Source organism: Pezoporus wallicus, unplaced genomic scaffold, assembly GCF_028554395.1.
Source record: "Pezoporus wallicus isolate ANWC-B61680 ecotype Strahan unplaced genomic scaffold, APGP_CSIRO_Pwel_v1 contig_8071, whole genome shotgun sequence".
NCBI classification, from domain to species: domain Eukaryota; kingdom Metazoa; phylum Chordata; class Aves; order Psittaciformes; family Psittacidae; genus Pezoporus; species Pezoporus wallicus.
This window is the reverse complement of record NW_026638403.1, coordinates 161,676-184,241: the sequence shown is the minus strand read 5'-3', so window position 1 is coordinate 184,241 and position 22,566 is coordinate 161,676. Positions and strand designations below refer to the sequence as shown.

The following is a 22,566-nucleotide window of genomic DNA, read 5'->3' as shown; positions in this document are numbered from 1 at the left end:
CCTTCTGCTGATGGAGTCTCACACAGTGTAAGTAGAGGGAGTCATCCGGGGTTTAAATCAAAGTGTGACAGATGCTGCAAGTCCTCCCGTTAGAATCTATCAGCAATTGCTCTGTCCTATTGTAAGTCTCACTCTGCTGCTGCTGAAGCCATCTTGCAGGAGCGGCTCAAGGCAGCGTTCAGGAACAGTCCTGCCATGGAAGACTGATGTAGGGCCTTAAACACAGGCAGCTCTGCCTGTCTCCTGGTGGAATTTCTTACACCTGACAGAGCACGGTTTGCTGTCTCTCTGTTTTCAGGGTGCTGGAGCTTTTTTAAGGATTAATTTCTTTCCTGTTCCACCTGCATGTTTGAGTCTTGTACCTCCTTCATGTTCCCTCAGGTTGTCCTGCCTCATATATTTGATCCCACCTGCTGCTATTTGCAGTGCTTTACAGAAGAAAATTTCTACCCACATGGGTGCAGTGGGTTCTGGAATCAGCCCAGTAGACTGTGCAGCAGGACAAACCTGTAGTGGGGGGGTGACTGGACTGTTACAGTAGTGATAGGCCAAGGGGAATGGCTTTAACCTGCCAGAGGGGAGACTGAGATGAGCTCTTAGGCAGAAGCTCTTCCCTGGGAGGGTGCTGAGGCGCTGGCACAGGGTGCCCACAGAAGCTGTGGCTGCCCCATCCCTGGCAGTGTTCAAGGCCAGGTTGGACACAGGGGCTTGGAGCAAGCTGCTCCAGTGGAAGGTGTCCCTGCCCGTGGCAGGGGCTGGAGCTGGAGGAGCTTTAAGGTCCCTTCCAACCCAAAGAGTCTGGAATTTTATGACTTCAACTTTCTGCACCCAGAGCAGAGCTGCTTCAGCGCTCGCATCATCTTTTTGGCCTCCTCTGGCCTCGCTCCAGCAGCTCCACGTTCTCAGAGGGGGCCGCAAGGCTTCAGGGAAGACCTCCCGCGGCTGCAGCGGGACACCAGGCAGCAGAGAGCAGAGCACGCCGGGGTCCTCAAAGGGGCCCGGGGAGGTGGGAGCTGCTCGGCGGGGCGGGGCCGTGGCGGGGCGGTCCCGCCGCTCTCCCTGTGCTCGCTCGATCCGGCGGGTAGGGAGCGGTTGCATGGAGCCGCCCGAGGAGGTGCGGGACCGGCTGGCGCGGTGCGGGCAGAGCCACCTGCTGCGGTTCTGGGCCGAGCTGTCCCCGGCGCAGCGCGGCGCACTGCTGGCCGCTTTGCCGCCGGGGCTGGGAGAGCACTGCCGGATGGCGGCGGCGGCCGGGGCCCGCCAGCGGGGCCCACCGGAGTGCCTGGACGGCCGGATGGAGCCGCTCCCTGCCCGGCTGCTGGGCAGCGCCCGTCGCAGCGGCCCCGCCGTGCTGGAGCGCTGGGAAGCGGAAGGTGAGCGGGGCCGTGGTCCCGGAGAGGGGCCTAAGTTTGGCCCTGGCCCCGGGGCCTTGGAGCGTCTCCCCGGTCCAAACCCGTCAGCCGGAGCCGGGGCGGAGGGCACAGGGCATCTGTGCCAGCGCCGCTCCGAAGGGTGCCCCAGGGCGGCACGTCCGCCATGCGGTGCCAGAATACCGAGTTTTGCCCTAAAATCCTAGGAGAGCGCGGCCTGGCCCCGCGGGAACGTGCGGGGCCGGGGGCTCCGTGCGAGTGCGTCCGGCAGAGCCTGGCGCGGGCGCAGACGGGGGCCTCAGCACCACGCGGTGCTGGGACCGGGGTCAGGCGGGGAGGGCGAGTGGGACAGAGAGTGACAGTGGGGCGGGCGGTGGGGGGGAGATCTGGGCTTATGGCAGTGCCACCGGGCCCCAGGCAACGGCAGCCGCATCCCGGTGCACGGCAGGGGCTGAGGAGGCTCTAGGGCTGTGACATTGAATTTCCGCTGTTAGCTGTTAAATATAGAGCCTGAGGCTGGAGAGCACGTGGTTGGCAGGACCGGGGATAACGCCGTGCCCCGCGGGTGGATGTAATCATAGAATAAATCCTGGAATAGTTTGGATTGAAGGGACCTCAGAGCTCCTCCAGCTCCAACCCCTGCCACGAGCAGGGACACCTTCCACTAGAGCAGCTTGCTCCAAGCCCCTGTGTCCAACCTGGCCTTGAACACTGCCAGGGATGGGGCAGCCACAGCTTCTCTGGGCACCCTGTGCCAGCGCCTCAGCACCCTCACAGGGAAGAGCTTCTGCCTAAGAGCTCATCTCAGTCTCCCCTCTGGCAGGTTAAAGCCATTCCCCTTGGCCTGGCCCTACAGGCCCTTGTCCCAAGCCCCTCTCCAGGTTTCCTGCAGCCCCTTCAGGCACTGGAGCTGCTCTCAGGTCTCCCCTTCAGGAGCCTTCTCTTCTCCAGGCTGCCCCAGCCCAGCTCTCTCAGCCTGGCTCCAGAGCAGAGCTGCTCCAGCCCTCAAAGCATCTCCGTGGCCTCCTTTGGACACCAACAGCTCCACTTCCCTTTTGTGTTAGGGGCCCCAGGGCTTAAGAGGTGAAGTCCCTGCACTGGACACTGTTGCTGCTGGAATAGGGGGCTACACACTATCTTTCAGACCACTGATGGATGCAGAGGCAGTTCTCATGTAAGTGTGGAGCCCTGTCCAGACTCTGCCATGTGTGATGCAGAAGGGGGATGGAATGTGGGAGCAGAGTAGATTGGTGGTGTAGAAGAAGCCTGGAAAGCCCAGCATCCAGTTTTTTTTGGAGCCTGGTATATGCTGGTGGCTTTCCCTGGTCACCCTGTAGGCATATGAAAGATGGGCTTGATGTGAGCTGTGCTCTTCCCCTCCACAGGGAAGGGACCACATGTTTTACATGGATATCCTGTATGTACTCTGTTTTATTTGTTTACAAAGGTTCAGATGTGTCTTCCCTCCTTCTTTGGGAAATAGAACAGTACTATTAAAAAAGGAAGCCTGAAGAAAACAGCTGTGGTCAGAGAGACAGTTGCTGAATTGTGGCAAGCATTTGCACAGCCTTCACCTAAAACTTCCAGCGAAGATGTGGGGTTGTGTGGGCAGCGGAGTAAAAATTTCCAAGCAAAAGCAGAAACAGAAGTGGCAGGGTAATGGGGAGCTTCTCTGCTACATCAGACTCCACTGATGGGGCTCAGCAGTGATGGACAGAGTTAGAGGAAACCCAAGGGCCGCATTGTGGTTGGTCCCACCAGGGATCCACCAGCCATGCTTACATCTGCAGCCCAGCTGAGGAGGGTGTCAGCGCCCAGCCGATAACACAGCAGACGCTCAGATGTAACCAGTGGGGTTTGGCAGGGAACCTGCTGGGATGGTGCCTGTAGCCTCTTGCTTGAGGGTATTGCGGTGAGGAGGAAGAGGACCCCTGAATCCCAGAGGCACAGGGGTCTAGGTCAGGGCTGCACAGTTAACAGTTTTAACAAACTGGTTCCTTGATCTTCTAGCCTGCTGAGCCAATGAGGAACTGGCGTGTCTGCCCTGTGCCTGTCTGCAGCAGGAAAAGGAAAGCTCTCCCTGGAGCCTCTTCTTCTCCAGGCTGACCCAGCCCAGATCTCTCAGCCTGGCTCCATAGCAGAGCTGTTCCAGCCCTCAGCGCAGCATCTCCGTGGCCTCCTCTGGACTTGCTGCAACAGCCCCACATTCCTTTTATGTTGGGGGTCCCAGAGCTGGATGCAGAACTGCAGCACTGCAATGCTTGCAAGAGTCCAGAAGGTCTGGTGTGTTTGGGATGTTTGGCCATGTGTACAAGTCAGCTTGCCCTGGCCCTGAGGCCTGGTGGCCCTGAGCCACACCAGCCCTGCAGGCAGTATGTCTTAATCTCTCCCAGGAGGGAACATGCTGTCCTTCTCTTTCCTTTTGGTGTGTTTTTATGATCCAGTTTAATGCTGGTGATGGGATTCAGACCTTGGTTTTATTTCCCAGAGGAGGGCACTTGGGAGTGAGACTTTGTGCCATGTGTCCCTGTGAACATGGCCCCATCCCGGAGTGTCCATGTGCCCTGGCATAGCATTTCCTAGTGGAGCTGGCATCAGTGGCACAGGCTTTGTGGGGATTGGGGGTCCCTGTGGGGATGCAGGCCCCTAAAGGCTCTTTTTTTTTTGTGGTGTGGAGCTGGATGGGAGCAGGGTGAGCAGCCCTGACCCACTGCTTGACACAGCCCCCGGTGTGAGGTCAGGGTAACCCCTGAACTGAGCTTATCTGAGCTCTGTCCACGGGTGTCCACATTCCCAGCAGTTCTCACCTGCAGTGTGTTCCCTGCAAAGACTAAACAGCTGAAGGGGTGTCTCCTCCTTTCCCATTCTCTCTTTTTGTGATAAAAAGTGGTGGTTAAAAGGACCAGGCTACCCAAAATTTAGTCACAGAATCATATAATCAGCTGGATTGGAAAATACATTTAAGCTCATCCAGTCCAACCATTCCCAGCTCTGCCAAGGCCACTACTTTCTGTGGAGATGTCGTATCGGCCAACCTGCAATCCTCTGGGACCTGCCCACTACACTGACCTAGGACTGTGGATAGATGATGGAGAGTGGCTTAGCGAGTTCCTCTGCCAGCTCCTTCAGCACTCTTGGATGGAACCCACCTGGCCCCATAGACTTGTGTATACCTGAGTGGAGGAGGAGGTCTCTAGCCATTTCTTCCTGGATTATGGGGACTTCAATTAGCTCCCCATTTCTGCCATCCAGCTCAGAGAACCGAGTACCCTGGCGATAGCGTGACTCTTAAAGGCTGAGGCAAAGGTAGCATTCAGCAACTCAGCCTTTCCGTCGTCCTCAGTCCCTAGGTTTCTCCTAGTATCCAGCAGAGGATGGAGGTTCTCCTTGGCCCTCCTTTTATTCTAATACATATGTAAAAGTATTTTTTTATTATCTTTTATGGCAACGGTCAGTTTTATATCTGTCTGTGCCTTTGCCTTTCTACCTTTTTCTCTACAGAACCTAACAACATCCTGTACTTTTCATGGGGTAACTGTCCCTTCTTCTACAGGTGATAAACTTTCTTTTCTTGAGTTCCAGCACTCCCTCCCTGTTCTGCCAGGCTGGTCTCTTCCCCACCGGTTTTGGTTTTGGCACATAGGGACTGCCTGATCCTGCGCCTTAAGGATTTAATTCTTGAAGTGTCCAGTCTTCTTGGACCCCTTTATCCTTCAGTAATGTTTTCCAAGGAATTCCGCCACCCAGCGTCCTAAGCAGGCCAAAGGCTGCTCTCTGGAAGTCTGAGGTGCAGGTTTTGCTGACCTTCTTCCTGATTTCTCCAAGGATTGAAAATTCAATCTTGGTTGCCCAAGACAGCCTCCAACCATCGCATCACCCACCAGTGCTCTGTTTGCCAACAGCAGATCTAGCCAGTTGTCTCCCCTAGTTGGCTTACTCAGCACCTGGGTTAGGGAGTTATCTTCCACACCCTCTGTGAACCTCCAGGAATGTTTCTTCTCTCCTGTGTGGTAATTCCAGCAGACAGCTGGTAGGTTGAAGTCCCCCGTGAGAACAAGGGCAAGTAATCATGAAACTTGGCCCAGTTTTTGGAGAACATTTCATCTGTAGCTTCATACTGGCTAGGTGGTCTATAGCTATTATAGACCTATACAGTTATATTATATAACCTATACAGTTATATAGATCTATAACATTCTACCAGGTTATCAGCTTAGTTGGCCTTCCCCTGATCTTCACCCCTAAACACACAGCCTTGTCACTCACAACACTGAATTGAAGGCACTCCCTGACATACAGTGCATCCCCACCACCTCTTTTTCCCTGCCTATCCCTTCTGAAGGGCCTGTAGCCATCCACTGCAGCACTCCGATCATGTGAGTTATTCCACCACGTTTCTGTGGTGACGATCTTGGGAACACCAGAGGTATTTTTTGATCGTTGAAAAAAATAGATGTCATTGTTCTTGTCTCTGAGACAATGAAACTCAGCGTGGTCAGATTTGTTCTCATACCTTAAACACAAACGTTAAGCAAACGCATTTTCCAGGCAGCCTCAGGGATGACAGTGTAAATCAAGCACAGACCTTTTATGTTCTGTAAATGTTTTATTAACGGAATCTAAGCCTTAGGCAAGGACTGCAGTGGAGCTCTGATTCTGTCAGAGGCTTGAGGAGCTGTTCTGGTTATCTGAATTAATGTTTTGGGGTTTTTTGCTTTATTCTTCTTTTGCTGACTGCTCCTATAACCAGGCTGATGCGCTTGTTCAGCAGGAGAATTCAGTCTGTTCTTCCTGCAAAATCTATTTTTGTTTTTTACTTTCTATGCAGAGTAAGGCTTAGTGCAGCACTGGGGGGTATCTCAACAGCCAAAACATCTTCCCTTTCTTGTTTGGTTGAGCTGTTGGTATTTCATGCACTGCAGAAAATAAGATGGATTGGTTTTGAAGAGGGATAAATATTTCCATTTACTGCAGGATTGATGTGCAGCAAGATGTGTCAGTATGAACTTTAGATGTGAACGTTAGTAGTTTTACAGTTGGGAAGTCAGAGCAGACCTACTTACTCAGGTTTGGGGGGATATTATCTTCATGGTGGCCTAAAATCAGGAAGAACTTGCCAGTAGTTGTAGGGTTGCACCAGAAATACTGGGAATATCATAAATTATGGGAAGGAGAGTCCCTTTGCTGGGGCTGGCATCTCCCAGGAATATGGCCCTGTCAATCGGCTGGATTTTGGGAAGAGAAAAAGAGAATGACGCAGTTCATGCTATCAGTGGTGCTGCTTCGGACTTGGGTTAATTCTTCTTAGGTTGAGATTTTGGTCCCTGCAGTAAGAAGCTCCTCTGGGAGGTGAGTGTGAGATGCCAAATCACCCTTGGGCAGATTCCATCCTCTTATCACTGTGTGGAAAACTTCTGAGAACGGACATTGTGAGCTTCCTAACTGGAATGTGGTTGGGAATCGCTGGATAGTGACTCACTCAGTGTTGTCCTTGGCTGTGGGCATGACAGCAAGTACACTCTTGCCAGTGCTCATAGCTAAGGGCTTTTCTTTGCTCAGACGCTGCTATTTATCTTGCTTTATGAGAGGCTTATCGTCACTGAGAAGAGGCCAAGATCAAGCTTCCTCAGGGATAGGTTTGTCAACAGAGTGGCACTGCCTTGTGGAGTGGTGAACCAGCTCCCCATGCTGTTTGAGCTCAGCAGGACCATGGCAGTTGTTACTCCTTTTCCTAGGAAGGGAATGGTCAGGATCTGTATAACCACATCCTTGCTTGTGGTAACACTGCTTCAGCTATAGCTGCAACTGTCTTCTCCCTGCCTTGTCCCAGGACAGGCACAGCTACCATAACAGTGCCCTGAGAGTTTGGCTATGGTTTCTAACCACAGTGACTTTCCTCTCCCATTGGTAATTTTGTTATCACTGCTGACCCCCCACTGGCCTGTACTTCCTTCCTGCTCCACGCCACTGCTGTTGCTTCAAGGCACGGGCACAAGCCGAGGTGATGTCCTGGCAGGGATGTGGACTCAAGGGCCAGCTGGGAGCTGAGCATCCCTGGCTGGTCTGATGCTGAGCTGGCTGCTGCTTTGATGAATCTGTGTCTGCATGGGGAGGAGAAAGGACGCGAGGGAGAATGGGCTGGTCGGAAGGAAGGTTTTACCCAAGTTTGTGTGCTCCAGGGCTGCACCGTGCTGGGCTTGTGTCCTGCACGAGTTGGCTGCCTCTGTGCTAGGTTGTACTGGGGGGACAGTCACCATCCTTGATCCTGTGGCCTTTTGCCAGGATCCTTCCCTTCTCCCAGCATCATGCTGTGTCCTGGCAAACAGCCTGCTGAGCACACAATGGCAAACCATGTGCTGGGGACTGGTGCAGGTAGTAGTGGTGTACTACCACCTTAGCCCCCTGCTATGTGTTTTAAGCCTTTGTGACAGGAAGTTCAATAAAGATGCAAAGGAGCTGTTAATTCCTTGTGGTTTGTTGCATAAAATTAGGCTTATTTTATTTGCTTTGCTGTACAGCTCACCAGTGCCATTGTCTGTGCCTTGTAAATCTCAAGTTAAAACCTATTCAAGCTTCACCCCCTACCCAAGGCCCTCCTGAAACATAGAAACCTCAAGACATCCACCTTCCTACAGGTTTCCCTCTAGAGAGCTCTTCCGATCCCACTTGGAGGGTGGAATGCAGATCTCTAGAGGTGAACAAGCACTTACGGGGTCCTGTGAAGTCAAAGCTTGCTCTGCAGCAAAGAGCTGTCAGAACCCTCTTCAGTGTGCCCAAGCTGTCATCTCCAGCCTCTTCAGAAGAGGTTTGTTTAGACAGAAACATGGTGTTGCTCTTGTGGTGGGACTGTGACTTGTAAGCATGGAGAGGTCATTAGTGTTCGTGCAGTGTCATGGATGGCTTATGTCTGATTTTATTGTTGAAAGTTAGATTTTGAACAGAGTTAAAGCCCAGCCGGGTTGTTAGAACAACAGTTGATATTTTCCCTCTATTGCTCATTTAAACAGTCAGTTATTTAAAGATGAGCTTAAAACCAATCCTGTTTTTCTGAAATTCAGTATCTTCAGTCCAAGTCAGGATTTTTCTAGTCCCCGGTGTGTTAAAGCTGGGTGTTAGTCCTCTCCTCAGAGGATGGGGGGAAGTACTGGCTGGCTGGGGCTGTAGAGAGCAGTGGCAGGCTCAGTGATGTGTGCTGGACTTGTGTTAGGGTGCGGAAGGCTCTGATAGCTCCTGTACAGCAACAGATTGGGACTTTTAATCGAGGCAGTCCCAGAGCTCACTTCATTCCTTGAGGAACACAGAGTGTTCCCTAAGGAAAAATCTTTCTCATGGTTGTCAGTCATTACTGACTGCTAGCTTGAGAGAAGGCAAGGAACAAAAACTGGATGAGCTGTGGGTTTATTATGTGCTCTGGTCCTTCCCTAAGTTCTGGACTTTCCTGTTTTGTTGGGAGAAGTGATACTGTCTTTTCATTAGATCATGGGAGTTGTGGCTTCTGCAGGCTTGGCTATATTACTGGTCCTGACTGCAGTTGTACAGGAACTGAAGCATAAGTACAGAGATTTGATCAAGGTAGATTCCAGAAATGCCTGTGCTTTACTGAAGATGAGACTTTGCTTCTTTGGGACGTAGAAATGTTGGTGATCAGGGACTTCTGGAGGTCACTAGTCCGGCCTCTATTTGGAACAGGACCATATCCAGCCCTAAGTCAGGTCAGCTATGGCTTTATCAAGCATCACCTTCCTAGTAAAGAGTTTTTATCCCAGTTTCTAGTTTGAACCTCCTGAGCTGTAGCTCGTGGCTGTTTGCAGTTGTTACACAATTTGCTGCTTTAGGTGAGGAAATTGCTGCATCAGAGAGGTGAAATGAATGTTTTCATCGCGTGCAGTATCCTGTTTCTCTCTGAACCACCAGCAGTGGGCATTGGACTGGCAGCTTCTGGCTGCTGCCTGATCTCTGCAGAAAGGTTCAGAAGACCGTGGGGTGTTGATTGCTTTTGTGATTCTTATGTTCCCTTGGGCTTCTTTCTCCTGTTCAGGCTTGCATCAGATCTCGCAGAACAAGGTGGCAGTGCTGCTCCTGGCTGGAGGTCAAGGAACTCGCCTGGGAGTGAGCTATCCCAAGGGCATGTACAACGTGGGATTGCCCAGTGGCAAGACCTTGTATCAGATCCAAGCAGAAAGAATCCATAAAGTGGAACAGCTTGCTGGCCAGAGACACCACTGCAAGTGTGCCATACCCTGGTAGGTGACCTGGAACCAGAGACCTACTCTGCAGGCATCTGTATTGCAGTCCTGCCTGTGTGGTTTTCTAGAAGCATTTTCCTGGGGGTTGGAGAGAGGCTTATCAAGGGAGAGCCTTTAGTTGGCAAGATTTGTGATGCCAGGAGCTGGAGGAGGGTGCACAAGGATGAGAAGTGGCAGGTCTGTGTCTGCAGATCTGAGGGTCCGAGCACTGTCCTTGGACCACTGACCACTACCCTCACTGCTGTATCATGTTGTCTTTTTAAGCACAGTCCCTGACAACACTCTGCAGAGCACTTTTCAGGGCCTGTTCTGGATGCCTCCCAGCAGTTGTCATCCACTTGTGCTGTGCCTTCTCAGGTTACTGCATGGAGGGAGAGATTACCTGGAGTTCACCTTCTAAGACCTTCTTGCCTGCACTTTCTGCAACAGCAAAAAAGTAGTAAATACTTGTCATGCTCCATTTCCAGGCTGCCTCCTGCTGTTGTTGTTTACAGCTGGCTGTCATCTGTCTCTTCTGGCAGCTTTCAAAAACCTTCAAAAGGCTTCAAAAGAGACTAGCTCTGTGTATGTTGCAAAATATGAATTCCCTATAGGATGTGGTGGGTGAGAGAGAGGAAGGTGCTGCAGCAGACTTCTGGGAATGTTCTCTGCAGAGTGGTCTTTGTTAGGTTCTGGAGAGATACCCTTGTGATCTGAGCTGCAAATGCACCCTCCCTGGTGCTGGTGGAACCCAGGATGGATTATTTGCAAGATGCAACATCTGCTGATGTTTACAGTTCCTCTCTCTGGGCTGAGGAGGCAGCTGGCTACAACAGCACACCAGAGCCTAGTCTATGCTGTGCTGCAAAGATGTACATTGGGGGGTGTGTGAGGTCCAGGCTCTTTCCTGTGCAAGGGACTGATTCCCCTGGCATGCTCGCAGAGGACGCTGTATACCTCTGCCAATAGTTGAAGTGCTTGACAGGTAGATGATGAAGATGGCTCTTAGCTACTGTTGAAAAAGGAAGATAGTGGAGCGAAAAACAGCAGCAACATGGAGTTGGAAGGAAACGAGGAAATAAAGCAAGCTACGAGAAAAACAGTTCCTGCAGCCAGTATTTGAAAATGCTGCTGTTGGCCTTGGCACAGAAGAGGCACTGGCAGGCTGAGCTGCTGAGGACTTGCAGCTCATTCTGAGCGCCTCATGCTGTTCAATGCTTCTTTAGGCACTTTACATCATCTGTAATCTGGGGTGAACGAGGCTGTTGTACTGTCCTTTGCCTTGTTTTCTAGCTCATCCAGATGTCATTCACATGTAGAGAACATTCTGTCCTGGTTGGAGCTAAGTCTGTGGGTAGAATCATGCACAAGACCCTGTGCAGCGTCCCTGTGGGATGAGTTCTGGAGCAGAGCTCTGCTGCTCAGTTGTCTATCGCAGGTCACTGTAGTGTCTCTCATTTAGCACTCTTGGGTTTCCTCCTTTTTCTGTTCCATTTGTAGTTTTGTCTTTTGCTTATGCTTTTCTTGCTCATTACTCAGCACCCATTTCTACCCAGGTACATCATGACAAGCGAGTTCACACTGGGGCCGACAGAGGAATTCTTTGTAGAACACAACTACTTCAATCTGGATAGATCCAACGTGATCATGTTTGAACAGAGGATGTTGCCCGCTGTCACCTTTGATGGGAAGGCCATCTTGGAAGAGAAAGGGAAAATTGCCATGGCTCCAGGTACCCCACTGTTTCCTCTTACATGGTACAGTAATGTAATATGTGTTGATAATTGCTACCAGCCATCATGTTGATAATTGCTACCAGCCTTGGCACATGGAGCAGTCTTTGGAGGTCATAGAATCATAGAATCACAGAATGGTTCGGGTTGGAAGGGACCTTAAAGCTTGTCCAGTTCCAACTTGTTCCATGGGCAGGGACACCTTCCACCAGAGCAGCTTGCTCAAATCTCTCTCCAGCTGGGTCAGTGTTAGTGCTTCTGATGAGCGTGGGAGGGTTCAGTTCAGTGTTTCAGGCTGGCGATCAAAAGTGCAGCAATCTCTGTTCTGGTCTTCCCAGAGATTCACCCACAGCAGGTTTTTTTGGAAGTCTGGCAGCTTTGGCAGGATGAGGAGTGGTGCAGCTACAGGTCAAGAGCAAGTTGCAACCAGCGTGAGGTCCCTGAGGTGCTGCCTCCCAGCGGTGAAGCTGCCAGGAGCCAGGCTCCTGTTCAAGGCTGATAGCTGGAAACGGGTAAAAAAGATTAACTCGCCAAAACAATTGCAAGTGTCTCACTTCTTAGTAAAGTTCTCCTCTTAACCTGGACATGGTAAGAGACTCAGTGAAGACAGCCTGGCTGTGGCCATGTTGCAGTGATGCAGTTTTGTGGCTGCAAAGTGGTTTTCTAGAGCTGACAGGAGTGTCAAAGGAAGAACTTCGAAAGGGTGATCTCTGAGGAGCAAATGTGCAGGTATCTTGTGCAGCTGCAGTTCAAGCCCTTTAAAAAGGCATTGGGAAGTTGTGGGGGAAAGATAAAAAGAGAATAAGATTTATTCTTGTCTTTTTCTCCAAGCTGAGTTTTTAATATGATTAAAAATATAGTATGATATGTACTTGAAGATAATGAATGTAACAGGCTTTTCCCACCCTCCATATAATGTTTTGCCTTTTAGTGTTTTCTCTCTGAGGATCTTATAAGGCTTCATAAAGTGTCATAAGGCTTCTCTGTGAAGCTGGTCCCCATGGTCCTACTGCCAGTGAGGGAGCTGAGGTGTGCAGGGGAGATTTCCCTGAACTGTGTGGCAAAGCTGGGGATAAAACCTGGTAGCACTGACTCTTGGCCAGAGAGCATTCCCTGCTCTGCTGTTAAATAGCTCTTTTAGCTCCAAAACCCTTACAAAGGCACTAATTAACCAGGTCTTTCTCTTTTCTCTTGTGTTATAGATGGCAATGGTGGCTTATACCGTGCTTTGGTGGATAATAAGATTTTGGATGACATGAAGCAGCGTGGAATCCAGTACGTCCATGTATACTGTGTGGACAATATCCTCGTGAAAATGGCAGATCCAGTCTTCATAGGCTTCTGTGTTTCCAAAGGGGCAGATTGCGGTGCAAAGGTGAAGCGGTGCTAACACTGGGACATTGTCCCATGGGGAATTAAGGTCTGACTGTGCCTGGAAGCTGCTGGCTGGGTGTGCTTAGGTGAGCTGAGGTGTTCACACCTCTAACAGCAGCTTGCTCCAAGCTGTTAGAGGAGCTGCTCGCTGCCTGCATTGCATTCAGAATCCCTACCTTTTGGTGTCCTCTGCTCTTCCCAGAGTACAGTGGGAAATAAACTTCCAGCAGAGCAGGGTCTGTAACTGCACAGGGAATTACAAACTGGAATTGCTTCCTGCTTATGCCCTGCCCTTTCTGCAAAGGCTCTTGTCCTATCTAGAAGCTGTATTGTACTGTGTTGTGGTTTATAGATACACCTTTAAGACTAATGAAAGCATTCCTTATGCGCTGCTGTGGAAGATGGGGAAAGCCAAACCAGCCTGAGTTTTGTCACCCTAAAGCAGCAGGTGCCTGAGGAAAGATACATACTACTTTAATCATTAACACTGAAGGCTAATAGCCGCAGACATTTTCCATTTAATGCCAGGTCCCAGTCTTTGATAAGAAAAGTGTCCTACAGTATCTTGATTTCTTTTAATTGGGTTGTCTTCTGAGCAGTACTGGGCTTTATGGCCAGTTGTTGGGCAAAATGTGGCTCCAGGCTACTCTGGACACCAGCACTGTCATGCCCCTGTTCCTGAGGTGCCAGAGCATCAGTGGAAAACAGTCCTATAGGATTGTTGTTTGGAGTTGGAATAGTGCTGGGATTTTCTTCCTCCTTGTCATAGCCCTCTGTCTTATGGCTACAGGTGGTGGAGAAGGCCTACCCCACAGAGCCTGTTGGGGTGGTGTGCTGTGTGGATGGGGTCTACCAAGTGGTGGAGTACAGTGAGATCAGCCTGGAGACCGCGCAGCAGCAGAGTCCCAATGGGGGACTGATGTACAATACTGGCAATATCTGTAACCACTTCTTCACGGTTGAGTTCCTGGAAACAGTGGCCCAGTAAGTTCCAGCAGACCTGCTAGGCAGCTATGCAGCCCAGAAGTGCCTCCAAGGGTGTTCTCATTTCCCACTCTAACTTTCATTATGGGTGCCTCCTGCTCTGCTCTTCACCTCCTCTCTTCTCCAAACGGTTCAAAACAGCTATATCCCCTTTCTGACAGCCCCAGCGTGCTCTTCAGGCCTTACCCAGTGAAGAAGTGGCATGCTTTTCTGTAGCTAAATCAACAGAGATATACCAGTGCATGACCTTCCTGGGCCTGCAAGGTTGAGCAGCCATGTAGGCTGCAGCACGGTCAGTGATGAAGCCTCACACTGAGGATTTTCAGTGACAATGTCACTCATACCCTCCCTTGGGATAACAAGAGGTTGGAGGAGAGGGTGAAGCTGGGGGAGGACTGTGCTCCTTGGTGTTGGGAGATGGAGATGTGATGCTGGGCATTCAGTGAGCAGCTGTACGACCTTCCTGAAGAGCTTGATCCACCCTTGTATGTGGGATCTGCTGTACTCTGTTGTCATTCTGGTTAGGTAACAATTTCAGCTCCACGCTAGGTCCTCCCTCTCCTCTTGCTTTACCTTGGTACAGGGAGTCCTGCTGGCTGGGCTGCTCTGCTCAGTGTTTCCTGGATGTGGCTTGGATCAGTTTGGAGAGAGCAACACCCACAGCAGCTGAAAGATGACTCGGAGCTGTAATAAGGCATCTCCTTCCCAGAAGTGTACTACTTTTTCCTAAGTGGGCAGGAAGTAAATGAACTTGTTCCTTCTCCTTTTGCAGGAAATATGAGCCGCAGCTGAAGCATCATGTTGCCATAAAGAAAGTGCCCTACATTGATGAGGAGGGAAATCTGGTAAAACCACTAAAACCGAATGGGATAAAGCTGGAGAAGTTTGTATTTGATGTGTTCCAGTTCTCTAAGTTAGTGGCAGACATGATTTAATTTTTCTTCTCTCTCCTCAGTGTTTGTTTGAATGACTGTAGGTTGTAATGGGCCTTGCCAGGGAGCGTATGCTTGTGGGTGGCTCCTTAGAAAGGCTGTTGGATCTGCATGAAGCTCCAGCACCACAGTCATGCTACTGGCTCCAAGAGGGGCCATGTTCATTCCACTGGGGATGTGGAGGCCAGTCTAGCCTCTGCCAGCCCTGGTAAAGAAAGAATAAAAAGGAAATTGAGCACAAAGCCAACGTTTAGTACAAGCCCATGCTGAGACTGCAGAAATTGGGTCTTTTAGGATTCTGGCTTCCATGGCAACTGCAGCTGTGGTTATGGGTTAGGTGCTCACACCCTTAGTGCTCAGAAAGAAAACAGGTCGTTTAAGCGCTGTGGGGCCAAGTTACTGTTGCTGTGAAATTGTCAGTGTTGACTTGCCAAGCACTGAGTGTGCTCTGCCCTGGTGTTGGTGCAGTCAGGGGTACTTTTTGTTTAAACAATGTGGGATTTTAATAATTTAGGAATTTAGCATAAGTGTTCTTACAAAAACTGTTTTCAGAAGTCTGGAATTCAGCAGTAAGGATTCTGTTGTAGTTTTAAATAAATGGTAGAAAAAGACCTCATGCAAACTGAATTACCTTTCTTTGGGGACAGTATTTTTCTCTTCAGATGATTTACTTTAGGATAGAAAGCTCAAGGGTTGAATCAGTCTCTGCTTCCTGACGTGTTCAATGAAGTGTCACGCACCAAAGCCAAAACCAGTGTGATGGAAGCAGTGGCAAGTCCTGAGCATTGAAAGGACTTACTTGTAATCAGCGATTCCTTGTGCTTTTTTCATAATACTGCAAAACCAGCTTGGCAGCTGCTTTCACACGTGAAATGCACATGGATGCTGCCACGGGATTGCTTTAATTTGCATTCCCATTTCTGGGAAATGGCTGCACTTAACATTCAATGTGAATCCTCTCATATTGCTCATTCATCCCTGGGAACGGGTGTCCTGAGTTGATCCTTGCCTACAGATCACAAGTGCAGTGGTGATTTCTTGCAGCAGGGGTGCGGTGCTCTGAAGTGTCCAGGGCTGTGTCTGTGCATCAGGCATCGTTTCTCTCTCCATCTTCTTGTGCTCTTGGCTGAGAATTTTTGTCCATGAGCCTCCCAGAGCCTGGAGAGCTTTCTGGGGGATCTCTGCAGAACTGTTGTTTTTCTTCTTACCTGTGCGTAGCTGTTGTGAGGCTGCTCTTATGTTCCCAGACACTGAGCTGCTTCTTGTGTTTTGCCATCATACAACCCTGGTGCTTCTTTGCTGTTCAGATGGGAGGTGGGCTTTTCTCAGCTTGACTGTCCCAGGCTGGATACATTGCTGCTTCCTAAAATGTGTATGAGCCTTTCCCCGTGAAAGTTGTTGCATCAGCAGGGCTGATGGCTAGCTTGCTTTTTCATTATCATTGTTTTCTCCCTTTGTTGGTAGGAATTTTGTGGCATTTGAAGTTTTGAGAGAAGAAGAGTTCTCACCGCTAAAAAACGCAGACACAGCTGACAAAGACACTCCCACCACTGCACGGCAAGCCCTCCTGGCCCAGCATTACCTCTGGGCTCTCAAGGCTGGGGCCAGATTTCTGGATGAAAATGGTTGCAGGATACCAGAGAAACTCAGGTAGGAACCTCTGTGATCTGTAGCTTCCCTACCTGTGGTTGCTCAGCCACGCCAGCTAGCTAATGGCATGTACTGTGCTCTACAAAGGCAGGCATAAGTTTGACTCCAGGGTGACTCAGCATGATTCTTGTTCAGCTGGTCATTTCTGAACATTCAGAGTAATGTCCATTACAGCTTCTGCTCCATTACTGATTGTGAGTGCTCCAGACAGTAATGCACAGTGCTCAGGGCTTTGTGTCTGGCAGAGATTCCTGCCTTTGGGGTCATGAGCTGGCTCCTCCTATAGCAGCTCCTTAGGCAGGGGCAGCCTTTTCCATCATTCTGGTTTAGCCAGGCCAGGAATTGTAATCTGTAGTCTTCACCAGCTTTTCTGAATATGGCCCAGGAAGATTTTCAGGAGGGCTTAAGGATCAGCTATTATAGCAATTACCAATTCTGATACTTCTTTCATCATTCTAAATGGGAGCTGCTTTTACTCTGTGGAGCTATTATTTCATCAGCTTATAGTTTAATAAACCCACAAGCTGTTTGTTTTACTTGAAAAGTACTCCAGTAAAAGCGATGTTCTTGTTTTGGTGAGAAATATTTGGGACCTGTTAATTCCCTTTTACTTTCACACTTTGTGTTTGGATAATGTCTGGTGCATGTGAATGTAACAAATGTCTTACCCTTCTGGATATCCTATTCTGGATGAGCTTTCTAAGAAGATGCACTGATTTCTAAGCATAGCAAGAAGTTAATCCTGTGTTCTCTTCTTTAGTCTCTCAGGAACTGAAGATGCTCCGGCTGTGTGTGAGATATCTCCATTAGTGTCTTACTTTGGAGAGGTGAGAATAACTGTCTATGGAGGTATTTTTTAAGCATGCAGGTATGCATCTGATTTCATTCCAGACATGGGGGATTTCTTTAGCCTGGGCTTGCTGAGAAATGGTAAGATCAAGGGAACTAGGTTTTGGGCTTTGTGTTTGTCCTGGGTTCAGCGCTTAAACTACAACAGTGTTACATTCCTGGTTCCATTGTGATTTACTCTTCAGCAGTTTGTTCATGCTCAGTTTTAGCCATCTGTAAAATGAGATTTGCAACAAGACTGCAAAATTTCATCCAGACTTACGAGTACTTTGAGATCTTCTGAATGAAAATCACAGACTATCCAAATTACAAAATTCATTGGGTCACTGTATTCAGTGTGTGCTGGTCTGTGTCTGTCTCTCACAGTGAGTGAGCACTGAGTGAGAAGTGTGATATGTGTATTTGATTTAGAGAAACCACATCTTAGATTTCTCAAGTTATCCCTCTGCAAATAACTGGGACTGGGAAAGCTGCTTCCATTTAGTAGCAAGAGGAGCTTCCCTGTGCTGGATAGACAGGTTGAGAAATAGTGAATTGCAGGAGGATATGTGGACGCTGTGAAGAAGGGCGTTCATAAAACTAAATCTTTCCTGGGTTTCTGTGTGCAGGTAGTGAACTTGTCGCAATTGATGCATTGTGAGAACAAAATGAAAACAAGGCAATTTAAATTGACTCTTCTTTGCTAATATTATTCTAATATGAGTTAAGGATACATCTTCCCCTGCCTGCCGCTCCCCAGGAAGCCTGTTTTTGAGATCCATTGTTTTAAGGCTTATTGGTGCCTCTCCTTTGTGAAACCCACGCATGGGGCTGAAACATTTTGCCTGTCAATGGGGAAACTGTTGCTGTTGTCTGTCCTGTCAGTGATCTTTTGACTTTGGCTAGTCAGTTTTTCTTTTAGGATATTACAGAGACTTAAAACTAGTGCAGATAACCAGTCTGATGCATTTACAACCTAACAGTACTGTTTTCACACGTTCTCAGGGTCTGGAAGCGTACGTGAAGAACAGAGACTTCCAATCTCCCTTTGTACTTGATGAAAACAAAGCAGAAATGCTAGGAAATTCTTGAAAAGGAGGGAGGCTTTTCTCTCAAATCAGATACTGCCTGTCAGGTCCATTGTAAGAACTAACATTACTAAAATATCAGCTATGAAGTGCATTATAAAAAACACTGCTTTGCAGTATCGATTGATGCCAAATCATTACAGCAATTGTGTCTGCACACACATGCGTGCTCACCAGTTCTGTTTGGTAACTTCGAAGGCTGTGCCTTTTACCTCAGTCTGTTTTGTAGACTTGGATATGAATGAAGATTATTAATACCTTCTGGGTACCAAACACATTTTGTATTTTTTATTTGCTGTGCGTACATATGTGTCAGAGACAGTCAGGGTCTAATAAGTCAGCTTTGCATTCAAGAAGATTAAATCACTTCAGTGCCTTGTTAGGGATTTTGTTTGTGCTGGTGAGGTTGGTGGTTTCTGATACTGTTTTTTTTCTTTAATTTGTGTGCGCATGTGAAGAATCAGTTTGAGGCCCCATACTGAAAAGTATGGAATGACTTTGTGTACTGGGGCCTTTCTTTCCAAAGATCCATCTTTCCTCTAAGGCTGTGCTGGTTAGAAGATCCAGTACAGCAATTGCATCCTCTAACCAGATCGCGCAGTCTGCAGTGGGTAGGGATGCTGCTGTGCGTAAGCGTTGCTTGAGGTTTGGACTCCAAAGCAGATCAAAGTAGTATGCATATCTAGATTTGCTGGTGCCATTCCAAAAAAAATATATGGAAATATGAAGCTTTGACTGATTGCTCTTTACAGCTGTAGGTTTTTTTATTGAAAAGAAGATTTTTTTTTTTTTCCCCGGCAATCCTCTGTTCTTTCTGTCTATAACAGTTATTTTACTTTCCATTTTTCTATTTCATATGTTCCATATCCCTCAAAGGGACTCTTTTAAAGTACCTGAAAGTAGTAAGAGGCACAAATCCTGATGGTAAAATTTAATGCTCAGCCAAAGCAAACAAATGAAAAAGACTCAATCCCTGCATGACCACTGCACACAGTAAAACACCAGCTTCTCCTTCTACAGTTTCTGGACATCCTTTAGATGCCTTCCTTTTAAATACATTACTAACCATAACGCAGAGATAAGTGTCATCTAATTAAGGACACTAATAGTCAGAATGCATGTAGCATGTGAACTTGGCCCTGGCCAAGGGATCCCAGGGTGCCTGTGAACCACAAATGATTGCTCCTGTTCAGCCTTTGGCACTGCCCTGGCAAGCTCGTGCCAGGCAAGCACAGAACACACCAAAGTGGTTTCACCCTTTTGAGGATGCTTCAGGTGTACTGTTGGGTGGCCTTTGCTTGAAGAGCACTTTATACCCTAAATCAGGTTTAAAGGAAGGTGGGAAGGAAGATGCTTCATTTGGAATGTTGTTATTTCATGCATCTGCTTCTATTGAGGAATTGATGCTGTTTTATTAAGCATAAATCTTTTAAATAACTTACGTGGCTTTTAAAAAACTTACATGTGATTGCTGATGTGAAAGCTGTATTCAGAATGTTGGAGAAGTATAAAAATGGCTTTGAGAGTAAGTACAGTTTGTAATTAGGCTCATGTTGTCCAAAGAAAGCATCTAAATGTCAGTGGCAGTTTTCAGGTATAAGGTGTATATGCACTGAAGTAATGAGTCTTTTGCATGTGCAGACCAGCTCGTGACAGTTTTGATTACCTGTGTTTGCCGTGCATCTGTAATTCCCATTTTTAGTATAAATTAAGCGTTTGCCTGTAATGCTCAATTCTGTATTTTTCTTCACAGTGTTTCTATGGATCATTCCATTCCTGTCAGTCAAGTTTTATATTTGTGCCCTGGTTTTGGCTGGGATAGAGTTAATTTTCTTCCTAGTAGACTCTATGCCAGCCGAAACCAGGACAATCTGCCAACAAATTGTGTTGCATCTTTTGAGTATTGCTTGTTGATTCAGGCACATGCTCCTTTTAAGGTGCACTGTGCTACAAAGAAAGCATATTTCTATTGCTCTTTATAAAGTGCTTTGAGACTTCAGTTCCTGTGGGCTTTAATCATGTGTACACTGACTGAGCTGTTGACTGCTTTTAGAGGTTGTTGTTGAGGGGAAGCCGAATTAGAATGCTGTATGCCTTGTCTGTTGGGGTGTTTTTCTATAACTCCTCACATTTTAAACTGGAACATAGAAAAAGTTTTGAGAGAACTTAAAAAAAAAAAAAAAGAAAAATAGTATCTCTCCTGTATATAGCAAAATAATTCTAGTGTGCATTGTGAAATGAAAAAGTACCTGAAACAAAGGGAGGTCCCTTAGTACTCCAGCAACTTTTGGACACCTAAGATTTTTATAATAAAGTTGTTACTGTGATTTCTATGTGTCTGTCTGTGTTTCTTGTCCATAAGGAAAATACACTTGTTGTCTTTGTCCCTGTACATCATGGGTATTGTCAACACGGCTGCAGGACACTGCATGTCACTAATGGCCTGGCTAGAGTGCCCCTGCTGCAGAGTTACAGGGGGATGTGGAACTCAGCAGAGGGTAACTCCTGATGGGGTTTGACATTGTGGATGTCTTATTTTCATCAGGAAAGAGAAGATTCTTCTTGCCTGCATTCCTGTTTGTTTGGTGGGGTTTTTTTTCAAGCTTTTAACACAGAATACTGAGGGGAGGGAGTTTCATTGTGGGTGGTCTGTGCTTTTCCTTTCTTGAAAGTAGAATTGGGCGATCTGAATCTGAGTCAGGCTTTCACAGCTGCTCTATAGGTTATGAGCACTCACTGTAACACAGCTTTTGCTTGGATTCCCAGTGACTGCACTTTTAAAACTGGGCTTTATTTATAGAACAGTCATTGGTGGAAGTTGGCATTTTTTCATGAATGACAGATCATCCTCTTTTGAGGGCTTAGTGCTGAACCCAGCAAAGGTCAGAAGTAGATATTCTATCTTCCTTACCTATTTTGCTCCATGTTTCTCTCTTGGCACACACGTGAAGGCTGCTGGGTTTTTAATATGTTTTTAAGCTATATGAACCAGTAGTTTCCTGTGATAGGAAAACAAATACTAAAAATAAATGCATGCTTCAGGCTTTTGTTAAATTGTTCCTCTACTTGTCTATGCAGAGTGTTCGCACCTGTCAGAATTGTTTGCTTGGGTGTTGGTTTGTTTTTTTTTTGATCAGAAAAAAAAACCAAATTTTCATTTTTCCTGGAAATCTGTTGTGGAGGTAGATTCCAAATTTAAAGGCGCAAATGATGCATGTTAATTAAATAGTTAGACACAGCTGAAGGTGAATGCAGTGACAGCACTTAAAGCCACTGCTTCAGTTCTTTACTTTTCCTGTTGGACTACAAACCCAATCTAGAAGTAATCATTATTACAAAACCAGTCAGGTTGAGGCTCTCAATGTGTACATCACTAAAGAGTGCTCCTCTCCGTTCCTCTACACCCACTGATAACATCCCTCCTCCTCTCTGGTGAAGATGCAGAGAACTATTTGCACAGGGATTGACAGCTGAGGGTCTCTGGGGAAGCAGGTGAGGGAAGGAGTTGCGTGGACAAGGGGACCCTACTGAGCACCAAAATTCAGTGCAGGATCTTAGGGAAGGGTTGTTTACACAACTACTTAAGTTGATTTTCACCCGCTCATATGCATCCTTTCACAGATTTCAGCTGCCTGCTCTCAGGCCTGTGTTGTCTGCCCAGGACTCTGTGTGTGTGATGCAGGGGATGAGGGATGCCAGCTGTAAAGCATGTCTCTGGGGTTCTCACTGGTGAGTGATAATGACATTAGACAGCTCTTCTCTGTCTTTTCAGAATCAATAGTTGTTTAGGGTTTTCCTTTGCTGTGCTCACTTCCCTGGCAGGCTGGCAGGAGGAGCGATGCTGTGGAACGGAGCTGATCCTCTTTATCAGGGTGCAGTGTCTGGTGCTGTGGCCTTACTGGAGCACGGTTCCCCGAGGTGGGTGGGTGCTACCCCTTCCTGAGCATGACCAGTTAAGATGCTACTGGTGAGGGTCCAGCAGAGACCAACAAGGATAGTCAGGGGTTCTCATTGGGCTTTTCTCATCTCTCCGATGATAAGAGATTGTGGGAGCTGGGCCTGTTTAGCCTAGAGAAGATACAGGCTGAGGGGAACCCATCAGTGCAGATCAGTATCTCAAAGATGGGTGCCAGCAGGATGGTGCCACTCTTTCCAGTGGTGCCCAGTGACAGGATGAGGAGCAATGGCCATAAACTAACACACAACATGTGTCACCTCAACATGAGGAAGAACTCTCCTTTAAGGGTGGCAGAGCCCTGGCACAGGCTGCCCAGAGGGGTTTTGGAGTCTCTCTCTCTGGAGACATCCCAAACCCATCATGGACACGTTCCTGTGTGACCTGCCCTGGGTGGCCCTGCCCTGGCAGGAGGTTGCACTGGCTG

At 48.1% G+C, this 22,566-nt stretch overlaps 1 protein-coding gene across 2 annotated transcripts; it reads left to right on the top strand.

The window, feature by feature from the left end:
- The first annotated feature begins 1,069 nt into the window (after nt 1-1,069).
- On the top strand, nt 1,070-20,511 carry UAP1L1 (UDP-N-acetylglucosamine pyrophosphorylase 1 like 1). 2 transcript variants are annotated; one of them, XM_057410592.1, is made up of 9 exons: nt 1,070-1,373; nt 9,409-9,613; nt 11,152-11,327; nt 12,531-12,703; nt 13,493-13,686; nt 14,459-14,599; nt 16,083-16,268; nt 17,029-17,095; nt 18,102-20,511. In XM_057410592.1, exons 1-9 carry the CDS (start codon nt 1,097-1,099, stop codon nt 18,186-18,188), a joined length of 1,506 nt encoding a protein of 501 aa, XP_057266575.1. In that variant the 5' UTR covers nt 1,070-1,096; the 3' UTR covers nt 18,189-20,511. The 2 variants fall into 2 exon arrangements, with proteins under 2 accessions (XP_057266575.1, XP_057266576.1); XM_057410593.1 differs by lacking the exons at nt 17,029-17,095; nt 18,102-20,511 and adding an exon at nt 15,349-15,419 and having other exon boundaries at nt 16,083-16,222.
- Nucleotides 20,512-22,566: the final 2,055 nt, after the last annotated feature.